The following is a 12770-nucleotide window of genomic DNA, read 5'->3' on the forward strand; positions in this document are numbered from 1 at the left end:
ATTGTGCTCCAACAATTCCATATAAACCTAATCAAATTCAATACTAGTCAAAATTGGAGTTAGCAATATTTTCTTTCAAGATTTCCAAGATTGGGTGAGCTGTAAATGATTCATTCCACTTGCATTCATCCAAACATATTGAACATGTACAATAGGAAACTTTCCTAAACCTTTATTAGGAAATGATATCATCAAGAATAATATAATGGCATACAAATGGGCCGGGATTTAATTATTTAGAATTATTTGGTACAGTTTGAACATTTCAGAAGCTTTTCCCAGACTTGTTAAGTGATGAAAGAATGGAGAGAATAGCCATAGTAGCAAATCCTCCCACGAGAATGCCAATTGCTATTATCTCTCTATCAAAAAACTTATTCAATTTTGTTCTAAATTCTTCCATTACATCAAGGCTTATAAGATTCTCGTTAGCCAATAGAAATTCAAAAGTGTCCATCAAAGAATTAATAGTATCTTTTAACTCAACACTCGCACTAAATCCAACACCAACTCCACTCGCCAAGAGAAAACTTATTACCTGTAAATATAAGAAAACGTAATAAATCAGATTACCAAAATATGTAATCGCGTTGTGTATAAATTGAAAATAAATACTTCATAATAAAAAACGATTTGTTTTTATTTTTAGATTTTATAAATTAGTTTAAATAATAAATATAAAATCCATAACCTTGTCCCCATAGAAATCAAAATTAGGCAGAAATTTGCCCCGGATCATCCTCTTCTCCTTAACGACATGATACATGGCAAAGGGCAACTGAATTAACGTGTAGAGAGCACCCGCCGCTCCCACAGCAAGTATATACCTGCAAATTTTACAAATAGAGATCATTATAACTTGTCATTTTGATGTCTGGTATATCAAGTTAATACTTTAGTTCTTGACTATAGTAATTTTGTTCGATTTAGCCCTAAACGATTTTTTGTACGTGCTTAATTAATTAGGTCATTGATTTTGATGGTTTTGCCTAATTGAGTCATCTATTAAGATAGTTTGGTAATATATAACCTCTATTAATGCTTACTTTTAATTTGTCCTCAAATATAGTAGTTTTACCCAAGTTAGTCTTTGACTATAGTGATTTTATCTAATTTAGTCAATGACTATAGTGATTTTTCTTGATTTAGCCCTAAACGACTTTTTGTACTTAATTATTTAGGTCATCGACTTTGATGGTTTTACCTAATTGAGTTCTCTGTTAAGATAGCTTGGTAATTTCACCTCTATTAATATTTAATACTTAATTTTGTCATCGACTATAGTAGTTTTACCCAAGTTAATCTACGACTATAGCGATTTTACCTAATTTAGTTATCGACTATAGTGATTTTTCTCGCTTTAGTCCTTGATTCTAAACCGTCAATGACTTAATCAGGTAAAAACCATCAAAATTGATGGCTTCATAAAGCACAAAAATTCGTGTAGAACTAAATTGAGAAAAATTATTATAATCGAAGACTAAATTGAGTATTAATTATCACTATATCTATAACTTTTGATGTACTTATAAAAATAAATAAATAAAAATTAAACGCCTTGTTGGTAACATAGTTAGCTTATCAGCTAATTTTAACTTATTTAACAACTATTAGTTGTTTGGCTTTGTTAAACATTCAATATAAGTGTTTGATTGATTATCTTTTTGTAATAACTTATTGCTCCGAAATGTTAATTTTCAAAAAGTTTCTCAAATCAATTTTTTCGACCTGCATTTTGAAAAAATCATTTTACATGTAATTAGCTATCAACTTACAACTAATTTACCAAATATTTTTCTACAATCAGTTAATGCTAACTAGTTAAATCTCCTAATTCAATCAGCTACCCGGTAACAGCTATTTACCAAACACGTCAAAACAAACACAATATACCAGTAACTTTTGCAGTCGCTAAATTTGACTTTAGTGCCGGCTGCCTTGAAGTTGTTGGTGACTGTGAGTGCAATGGAAGCTGCTAAAATCATGAGAGTGAAAATCCTGAGAACGAGGATACAGGAGATTATAATTTTGGAAGCCATTTGATTGAAATTAAGAATTTCCTCTCTTTCTTAGTTGTTTTTTTTTCTTGGCATGCAAGGTGTGAGGAAGTGAAGTCCTTGGTGTGTGTATATATACCAAATACCAGTTGCGTGTGAATCATTGTATGAAACATCTTTAGACAAGATCGAGGTATTATTATTGTTGGGTTTGTCGAAGAGATTAATAGTGTAATAAAGGTTGTTTTATTTACATCGCCATACGAAATGGTCAAATCGTATATATATTTACTGAGGATTCCGCGTTTTGCAGGCTGACCGAGTTTGTAATAAATGCCAAAGTAATTTAGTAGTGTTTCTATTGGTTAAAAACGGACCTCTATCAATGGAAGAAATTTTCAACTATTAAATTTGAAAAAAAAAAATGAAAGAAAAAGTCTATGTTTAGTAAAATAGGTTATAAGTCAATTTTGGCTTATTTTATTGATCATGTGCTACTTTTAAGTGGTGTTAAATGATTTATTACATTAGCTTATTGTGACAATAAGATCAAAATCTAAAAGACTAAGAAAATTAAAATTTTTAGTTAATTGATTGACATTAATTATATTTTAGCCTTGTGATCCCTAACATTTATATCTGTTGTTGTTCATCTATCTCTTGCCCATTTTCCTTTCTGTTTCCATAACAACAACAATAATGTTTTTCTTTCTTTTTAATTTCACTCATCCTAATAATAATAATAATAATAATAATAATAATAATAATAATAATAATAATAATAATTACAGAGTAATAAATAAATAAATAAATAAAAATTTTAAAAATAATTTAAGAGTTAATGAAAAGTTAATTTCAGGAATGGTCCCTTGACTATTGACATTTACCAATATTTATCTTTTGACTTTCATCTGAACCACAAATAGTCCACGGACTATTATTGATCTTTACCAATTTTCGTCCTCGACTTTCAATATAATCATAAATGGTCAATTAACTATTGATTTTGTTCCAAATTTAGTCCTTCAATTAAATATTCATTTAATAAACATTGAATTTAAGAATAATAATATAAAAATTAGCTTGTTGAGATGGACAAATTGAGTTCATAAATTTAATACATTGAGTTCATCATTGTGAAGAACTAAATTTTTTACATTATTACCCTTAAATTTAATGTTTATTAAAATGATATTTAACTAGAGGACCAAATTTGAAAAAAAAAATCAATAATCAAGTGACCACATATAGTTAAATTGAAAGTCGAGTACAAAAATTGGTAAAGACAAATAGTCAAGAGACCATTTATGGTCCAATTGCAAATCGAAGAACAAAAATTGGTAAATGACAATCAATGGACCATTCCTGGAATTAACTCATTTAATAAATTAGCCCAATACTTTTATGCCATTATAGGTCGATCATTTTATATATAATCAGCTAAAAGTAAACGGTTAATTTAGCAAACGTTTTTTACAGCCATCTAATACTATCAGCGGATCAAACCAGCTAACACAATCAGCTAACTTAATCAACTGATACTGCTAATTCTACGTAAGCAATATATAACAACACGGGACCAATTAAAGCAAGTAAATATACTTATTGATCACGGTAAAGGCCCTAAGTACAATCTACGTGGTTGCTCTGAGTACCGACTGATTGCGGTCGGGATTCTCTAACAACAACCTATCGATCGTCCAAAAGTCCCTTACACTGTAGCTACTGTGGGTATTTATAGCCGCTATGCCGGGGACAGGATTCCAGCCGTTCGGCATGTCCTCCACGTAACCACCACGTGTCGCCCTCCCGGGTGCCCTGTCTGTCGTCGCAGAGAACCGCCACGTGTCTTTCGTCAGCTCTCTTGCCAAAGGGCTACCGCTCGGCAGTCGACACCGTTGCTCGGGCAACTCCCGGTCGGCACCCGACCGGGTTCTTCTCAAGGAGCCCGACCTGCTACCTGCAAAGGCAAAGAGAAAAAGACAAAGGCCTCTCGGTCGTGGTGAAGCTAGGTCGGTCGGGATATTCCCTACCAAGAGCCCCCCAGCCCGGGCCTTTTTTATTGTCCGGGAAAAAATGGGCCGGGATGCAGAAGCCCAACCATCGGCCGCTAAACCGACCGGCCAGCTGTCATTCCCTTCTCCGCCACGTGTCGGCCACTGCCGGCCTCTGCGACTGCAACCCTTGCCTCGGAATCAGCGCGGGTCGTGTCGCGCAAGTGGACAACTTTCCCGCCTAAATGCCCTCCTATAAATAGGCCCTTGAGGCCCCCATTTGAACTTTCCTCAATCTTCTGAAGCAATCGGAACCCTCAGAGAGTCCCGAGCAGCAGATCGGCAATCCGACCAAGCAAAGCAAAAGCTCAAATCCACTTCCAAGTTTCTTCACTCGGTAAGCTTCTAGCCCTTCTCCTTTCTTTACACTTCTATGCTAGGTAGAACTGCTAGGTCAACTAACTGTCCCGGACACTTTAAGTCCTTCACTAACCCCGACCGACCTTTAGGTAGATCGAAATGACGGACTCTGACAGCCAAAACGCATCGATCGCGGATTACGACGAGGAGGTCGAGCACCTCAGCGACGAGGAGGTGGACATCATGTCCTACTCCCCCGAAGCTACCAGCCGACCGGGGCCAGCTCCCGAGCAGGCCGCCGCACAAGACACGTCGTCCAGCTCTTCCGGGTCGTCGAGCTCTAGCTCAAGCGGATCGGGGAGCTCCGACGAAGAAGAAGAAGAAGGAACCACGTCGGGGAGACAAGGATCCCCGACCGAAGGCGTTAGGGAAACGCCCACCCGGGTGGTTGGGGACCACCCGAGTCCTGCTCCCGAGCCGGCCGAAGAGGACACGGCCGGGCCAGCCGCCCCAGCCGTAGCAGAGTTCGAATTCTTGAACAGCGAGAATGTCGAACAACAAATGAGTCAGCTAACCAAGGGCGAGGCGGCTAGGATTGCCGAAAGGCTCGTGGGTCGGGTAGAGTTTAACACGAGCCGGCAGCTGGGGAACGTTATCGACCGGCATCGGGGCAAATGGATCGGGATGCACTACGACTCCCTGATGGCCCCGATCGCCATTCCCTTCACCCCCCTCCTGAACGCTTTCTTGGCCTACTACCGAGTCGTCCCGGCCCAGATTTGCCCCAATGCGCACCGGATCCTCGCCTGCTTTCCGCAGATATGCGCTCGGCATGACGCCGCCTGCACGATGGAGCTGTTCAACTTCATCTACCAGGTCAAAGTTCTCCCGGGCAACTATGGAGGCGGGTTCCTGATGTTGCAATCCCGGGCCGATATGTGCGCAATCAAAGGCCTGCCCGGGAACAACAGGGGGTGGAAGAATAGGATCTTCTCCCTCAAATACGACCCCTGGATCCTCCCGGTTGATCGCGCTTGGAGCACCCACTTTCGGAAACAAGTGGTGCCGGTCGAGACGCAAGCGCTGAGGGAAACGGTCAGCCGGATTTCGAGCGAGCTGCACGAATACACAATCTTCCGGACGGCTGAAAGTCTCGAGGCGGCTCAACTCCCGCCCCCCACATACGAGCTGCAGGAGAAGTATCTGCCCGTGCCGATGGGCGTGACGGTCGCCAAACCCGCGAGGCGAACGAAGAAAGGTTTAACTCGAGCTAACCCTCCCGACTCATCTTTATGCCTCGATCTCACTAACGATCTCTTTGTTTTGCAGCTATGGCAGACTTCGGTGAAGAAGAGGCCCCCCTTCCCCCGCCCGCCAAGATCTCCCTTGGCGGCAAGAAGAAGGCCAAGGCGAAGCCGGCCGGGGAGAAGGAGATCCCCTTGGCCCGACCATTAAGCGCCTCGACCGTGACGACGGGCGAAGGCTTCATCGTCGAGCCCTCCGACGTCCTGGTCACCCGGGTGGAAGTCGCCCGGGGAAAGGAGAAGGTGCCCGAGCAGGGCGTGAAGGAGGTGGGCGGCATGAAGCGCCGCCGCGAGCAACGAAGCCCGAGCCCTTCGGTCGGGCGAGAAAGGGACGGCTCGTCCATCTTGGCCCGCATTGGCAATGCGGGGCGGGCCAAGGAAGATCTGGGGAAGAAGACCCCGACCCAGGTAGCCGAGAGGATCGGCTACGACCTAGCAGAGGTAAGCCTTCTTTAACTATCCCTCCTTCACTTTTCGTGCAAGTGCTTTCAATCGGGCTAACCCGTCTATTTTTGCCTTCGCAGATCTCCCGAGCGGCCCAACTCCTTCAGGGCCGAGCTATGCTGGCCGAGGAGGCTGATCACCACAAGAAGACGGCCGCCCGTCGCCTTCTGGAGGTTAAAGAGCTCCAAGCTGAGCTCGAGAAGGTCCAGAAGGCCTTGAAGAAGAGCGAGGAGGACCGGGCCCTCGCGGAGAAGGTCGCCCAGCGGGCTATCGGCGAGAACAAGGAGCTGAAGACCCGGCTGGAGAGCCCGGAGGAGCTGGCCCACTCGGCCTTCAAGGACGACCAGATCGGCTCGGCCTTCCTCACAGCTGCTCGGAGGACCAAGGTCGGGGAGGACCTGATTCTCTCCTTCAGTCGGTGGGCCTTCAAGGCCGGCCAAAGGAAGATGCTCGAAAAGGCCCAAAAACGGCTGGGGGAAGCCCTCGAAGGCGACGACCTCCAGCTCGTACTATCCGCCCTTCCTCCCGACCTAGCTGATCCTGGCCCCTCTCCCTTCGCTCCGAAGGAAAGAGCGGCTGAGCCCGGTGGAACCTCAGCGGCCACCCCGAGCGGAAAGGAACCGGCTGCCGGAGCTCGGGAGACGAAGAAGTAGAATAGGCTCCTTTCTTCTTCTTCTTTTTTGTAAAGGACCATTGATCGGGAGCCCGGTCCCGATTTGTACCGGGCACTCCATTACATCAATGAAACTTCTTCTCTCTTTTTTTTGTCGAACTCCTACTGCTCGTCTTTCTTCTTGCTTTTTACTTTACTCACGCGCAAGCCGAACCTTAATGCTTGACCTCATAGCCTTTTGGCCCGGTCTTGCATTACTCGACCCATCTGTAGCCAGCGACCACCACTCAGCCTCGGGATCCGCAACCTCAGGAGGCCGGGTATCCCGGGCGGTGCACTCAACCAAGAAATCCGCAAGAGCTTGACCTTTAATAGCCGGTCTCGGTCGGTACTCGATCGCGTACTGGGTCAACATTAACGCCCATTTGACTAGGCGGCCGGACGATGAAGCAGTTCGGAGGACTGGCCCGATCGGCTGATCGGTCAACACGCGAATTGCTCGACCTTGGAAGTAGGGAGCCAACTTCTTTGCGGCAATGTATAAGGCATAGACGACCTTCTCTAGCCGGGAGTACCGGAGCTCGGGACCATGTAGCGCGTGGCTCACATAGTACACCGGTCGCTGGACCCCTTCCGGATCGGTTCGGCACAACACTGCGCTTACTGCGCGATCGGACACGGCGAGGTACACGTCTAGCTCTTCTCCGAGCTCGGGCTTTGAGAGCACGATTGGTGACATGAGATACTCCTTCAGCTCGTCAAAAGCCGCTCGGCATTCTTCGTCCCAGACGAATCCATTAACCTTCCGCAATACCTTAAAGAAAGGTAAAGCGCGCTCGGCTAGCTTGGAGAGGAACCGGCTGAGGGCTGCCAATCGACCGGTCAATTGCTGGACTTCCCGAACGGTGGATGGGGGCTGCATGTCCAGAATCGCTTTTACTTTGGCCGGGTTAGGCTCGATTCCTCTCTTAGTCATCATATAGCCGAGGAACTTGCCGGTCTGAACCGCGAATGTGCACTTGGTCGGGTTCAGCCGCAACTGGTACTTTCTCATGATCTGGAAGCACTCCCGAAGGTCCCGAGTGTGGTCGGATCGGTCCCGACTCTTGACCAGCATATCATCGATGTAAGCCTCCATCGTTCGGCCCAGTAGATCAGCAAAGAGCATGTTAACCATCCTTTGGTAGGTCGCTCCTGCATTTCGGAGGCCGAACGGCATCACTCGGTAACAATACAGCCCATCCGGGGTCACGAAGGCTGTCTTACTTTCGTCTTCATGGTGCATCATGATCTGATGGTACCCCTTGAAGGCATCCATGAAGCTCATTAACTCGGCCCCTGCCGTCTCGTCGACCATCTGATGAATGCTCGGTAGAGGATACGGGTCGAGCGGACAGGCCTTGTTGAGGTCCGTGAAGTCGATGCACATCCTCCATGCTGGGGGCTTAGGAACAAGAACAATATTCGCCACCCACTCAGGATAGACCACCGGACGGATGTGCTCGATCGCCGCCATCTTCTTGACTTCTTCTCTTACAAACTCGCGGCGATCGGAAGAGAGGTGTCGTGTCTTCTGCACGACCGGCTTAGCTGCGGGATCGACGGCCAATTTGTGACAAATGACCGACCGATCGATCCCGGGCATATCTTCAGGCCCCCATGCAAAGATATCAGCATACTCCCGGAGCACGGTCAGAACTTCCGCTCGGATCTCGGGGGTGAGGGCTCGGCCAATCCTGATCTTCCTATCCGGGCGATCCTCGGATAGGGAAACTTCTTCTATTTCTTCGGAAGGCTCAGGCTGCTCCTTCCGTTCCTTAGCCTCCTCTTTGGCTATGGTGTTCACCCGGGAAGACGGACCGGAGTCACGTCTATTGACCGCTCGGGTGTAACACTTCCGGGCGGACTGGACATCGCCACGGACCACGCCGACCCCGTTAGGGGTGGGGAATTTCATGCACAGGTGGGGCATAGAAATTATCCCACCGATCTTCATAATGGCGGGTCGGCCCAAGATAATGTTGTGGACGCAATGGAGGTTGACCACAACAAATTCCAGCTCCGTTTGGATCGACTTTGGAGGCGTGCCGATCTCGACCGGGAGCGTTATTTTTCCCTCGGGGTAGATAAGAGCCCCGGTAAACCCTGACAGTGGTACACCGACCGGAGTCAGCTCCTTCCTGTCGAGGCCAAGCTTTTCGAATACGTCCAAGTATAGGACGTTCACACTGCTGCCCGTGTCGACCATAACCCTTTGGACGTCCGTCCCCTTAACGTCAATCGTGACCACCAGCGCCTCCATGCCGTGATCACTGCTGGTAGGTTGGTCCTCAAGGGTGAAGGTTATGGGTTCCATCTTCTGCCTCTTCCCGGTTCCCCGGGAATCCACTATTGCGACCGGGCAATTAGTCCGCGGTCGGGAAGCATCTTCCAGCCCACCAAAAATGACGTGGATGGTAGGTTTTCCGGACGGGCGGCTACCGGACAGAGGGTCGGGGTCCCGTCGGTCATCATGACGATCATCCCTTCTGTCTTGCCCAGATCGATCAGAGCGGTGTTGAGAACGTCTATGATCCCTCCGATCGGTGTTCCTTTTGTTTTCCTCTCTCTTCCCCACACACTTGTCCAATTTTCCTCTGTTCAGCAGATCTTCCAACAATTGGCGCAAGTGGGTACACTCCTCGGTGTCATGCCCGGCACATCGATGGTAAGCACAGTGCTTACTCTTGTCAGGGCCGTCTCGATCGGGATGGGGGAGCTTGATGAGATTGCAGGACTGGGCGTATTGCATGGCCTCCGCCGCAGATCGGTTCAAGGCCGTAAATTCTCCAGGCCTGGTGCGGGATCGGGGGTTGTCATCTCCCGACCTATGTTCCGCCCGGCCGGCCGGTTTTCGGGACGAAGAGCCGACCTCCTGCAAGCGCTTGACGGCATTCGCCTCGCCGGCGTTGGCATAGTCTGTGACCCTCCGAAGGGCCTCCTCGTAAGTGGTCGGGGGGTGCAGGATGAAGTCCTGATACAAATGTCCCGCCCGGAGAGATATGTGAAGCATGTGGGTGGCGGTCGCATCGTCCATAGGCTCGACCTCCCCGACCGCCGCTTTCCACTTGATGAGGAAATCGGTCAAGCTTTCCCCTTCTAATTGCTTGGCCTTCTCGAGATACATGTAGGACTTCCTCACCACTTTGGAAGTGATGAACTTCCTCACGAATTTGATCGCCAGGGTCTCAAATTTATCGATCGACCCCGGTGGCAGGGTACGGAACCACTCTGCTGCCCGGCCGGTGAGGGTCGAGTAAAAGGCTCTGCACATCACGACGTCCGAAACGCCCTTCAGCATCATATTGCTGAAAAAGTCATTCACGTGGGCCTCAGGATCAGCCCGTCCGTCGTAACTCTTCTCTCCAGAGACCTTTAAGTCGAGCGGGTAAGGCTGGGCCATTACCGCTGCTGTGAAAGGCGTCTGGTGCAGGGTTGACTGATTGACCGGGGGTGTTCCAGGGTAAGCATTCCTGAGCTGCGCAACTTCCGCCTGGAGATTGTAGAGTAATCCTCGGGTTTCGTTGAGCTCGGCGGCTTGAGCGGCTTGGGCTGTATCCCGAGCGCGTCGCCGTCGGTGAGATCTCGACCCGCTATACCCGGATGAAGCCTCGTGGCTAGCTTCCTGCATTTGTACGTCTTCTTGCCCGCGGTTCGGGTCTTGGGGTCCCAAACGCTGGCGCATCTCCGGTCGAAGACGATCAAAAGCTACCGCTCGGGCAACTTCTTCAGGGTCCTCCGCTTGAACGGCCTGAGCTGGTGCCTCCATCGCATCAGCACCCCCCGACCCCAACCACGAATGAGCCGAGCGTCGAGCCCGGGATGTGGACTGATGCTGCGGCTCCACTTGGGCGGTCGGTTGTACTGGAGGGGCGGCGGCTGGAGCTGTATAAGCAGGCGTATACGGTGGATAGCCAACCGGGGAAGTGTAGCACATTGGTTGGCCTGGCCAGTACCCATACGGTGGAGGTGGGACCTGGTACGGATATTGGGCGGGATACATCATCGGCTGCTGCTGGTATGGCAGACCGGGTGTTGGGTATCCCGGTTGTATGTAATTCACCGGCTGCTGGGCGGCCGGGTATGTATTTGATGGATGTGGTGGCGAGAGGTTGAGGTTGAGGTCCATCGTCTGACCCTGCTGTTGGGTAGCATAGTGGTCGGAGGAGCTTGCCGCATCCGCCTGGTCGTCAGCAAAGTTGTTGTGTGCCCACGGATACATGTCGATATGGTGATCGGGTGCTCGTCAAGACGTTGGTTTCTTGCACGGATCCCCACAGACGGCGCCAAAATGATACTGCTAATTCTACGTAAGCAATATATAACAACACGGGACCAATTAAAGCAAGTAAATATACTTATTGATCACGGTAAAGGCCCTAAGTACAATCTACGTGGTTGCTCTGAGTACCGACTGATTGCGGTCGGGATTCTCTAACAACAACCTATCGATCGTCCAAAAGTCCCTTACACTGTAGCTACTGTGGGTATTTATAGCCGCTATGCCGGGGACAGGATTCCAGCCGTTCGGCATGTCCTCCACGTAACCACCACGTGTCGCCCTCCCGGGTGCCCTGTCTGTCGTCGCAGAGAACCGCCACGTGTCTTTCGTCAGCTCTCTTGCCAAAGGGCTACCGCTCGGCAGTCGACACCGTTGCTCGGGCAACTCCCGGTCGGCACCCGACCGGGTTCTTCTCAAGGAGCCCGACCTGCTACCTGCAAAGGCAAAGAGAAAAAGACAAAGGCCTCTCGGTCGTGGTGAAGCTAGGTCGGTCGGGATATTCCCTACCATCAACTATCAGTCATTTGTCAAACACCTCAAAAGCTTGTCTTCCAAATTTGTAAGGTGTGTTAGCATTGAAAATTTAATTGGATTGATTTCTGTGCTATTGGGTCGTGGTGGATATTTGATTATTAAATTAATTACTTTAATTAGGTTAATTCGACTAGTATTTATTTAATTGGGTTAATTAAATGGCCCATTGAATAATTAATTGGTCTAATTACTTAATTAAATGTAATTGAATGTTGGATTGTTTGGCCCAAGATTGTAGAATATTTAGTTGAGTTGGGCCAGGCCCGTTTGCATTAATTGGGCTGCATAACTGACGGGTTTGACTTGATTTTGATCCATCAAAATTATATGTGGATTATATAATTTTGATTATTTGATGTTATTTGAAATTTGATGAAATGATGAACCTGGACGTAATGGTGTCCCGATGCATTCCTTAATTTAATTTAGGAATTATTCAAAGAGATAGAGTTGGTTAGAGATTTCTTCTCTACACTCACCACTATAAATAATGGTTTCATTTTCAAGAAGGGAGCTCTGAAGATCTGCATATCGGAGCTCGGGAGCTTTGAAGATCTGCATATCGAAGCTCAACACGCCCGCGCACGCCATTTGAACACCGGAAGCCCTTCTTTGAAGATACACGCCCGCGCACGCCATTTGAACACCGGAAGCCCTTCTTTGAAGATATAATTGCGCAGCCCAACTGCGCAGTCCTTCTTTGGAGAAGATATAACTGCGCAGCCCTTCTTTGGATATATAACTGCGCAGACGCCATTTGAACACCGGAAGCCCTTCTTTGAAGATCAAGCTGCATATTAGCCCTTCATTAAAGAACAAGCCACTTGCCACTTAACTCCGGAGGCCCTTCAGCAAGGAACTACTTCCAGCTCGGTATACTCCGAACTCGGCATACTTCCAGTTCAGCATACTCTGAACTCGCACACCTCCAATTCGGCATATTCCGAATTCGGCATACTTCTAGTAGAGAATTAGAGTACCTCTCCTATACAGAGATTGTACCCCTCTTCGTTTGATACATACTACTTGTAACCGAAATTTTGAATTTTGGATATATATACAATTTAAATTTTTCGCATTTACAAGGTGAAGAATGCCATCTTTCAAATTTGGAGAATGACATGCGACTTAAGCTTCGTCTCGCCATATTAGACGAAGCTCTAATGAACCACTCTATTTTTAAATTTCCATTGTTATTTAATT

General features: G+C 47.5%; 1 protein-coding gene across 1 annotated transcript; it reads right to left on the bottom strand.

The window, feature by feature from the left end:
- Positions 1–245: 245 nt before the first annotated feature.
- Positions 246–2098, bottom strand: LOC109163081 (CASP-like protein 4D1). The gene is made up of 3 exons (XM_019311798.1): positions 1894–2098; positions 692–827; positions 246–538 (listed from the first exon to the last, which is right to left on the bottom strand). The coding sequence occupies exons 1-3, from the start codon at positions 2037–2039 to the stop codon at positions 266–268; spliced, it is 555 nt and encodes a 184-aa protein (XP_019167343.1). The 5' UTR covers positions 2040–2098; the 3' UTR covers positions 246–265.
- Positions 2099–12770: the final 10672 nt, after the last annotated feature.

The sequence above is a fragment of the Ipomoea nil genome, unplaced genomic scaffold (assembly GCF_001879475.1).
Source record: "Ipomoea nil cultivar Tokyo-kokei standard unplaced genomic scaffold, Asagao_1.1 scaffold2975, whole genome shotgun sequence".
In the NCBI taxonomy this organism is placed as follows: Eukaryota; Viridiplantae; Streptophyta; class Magnoliopsida; order Solanales; family Convolvulaceae; genus Ipomoea; species Ipomoea nil.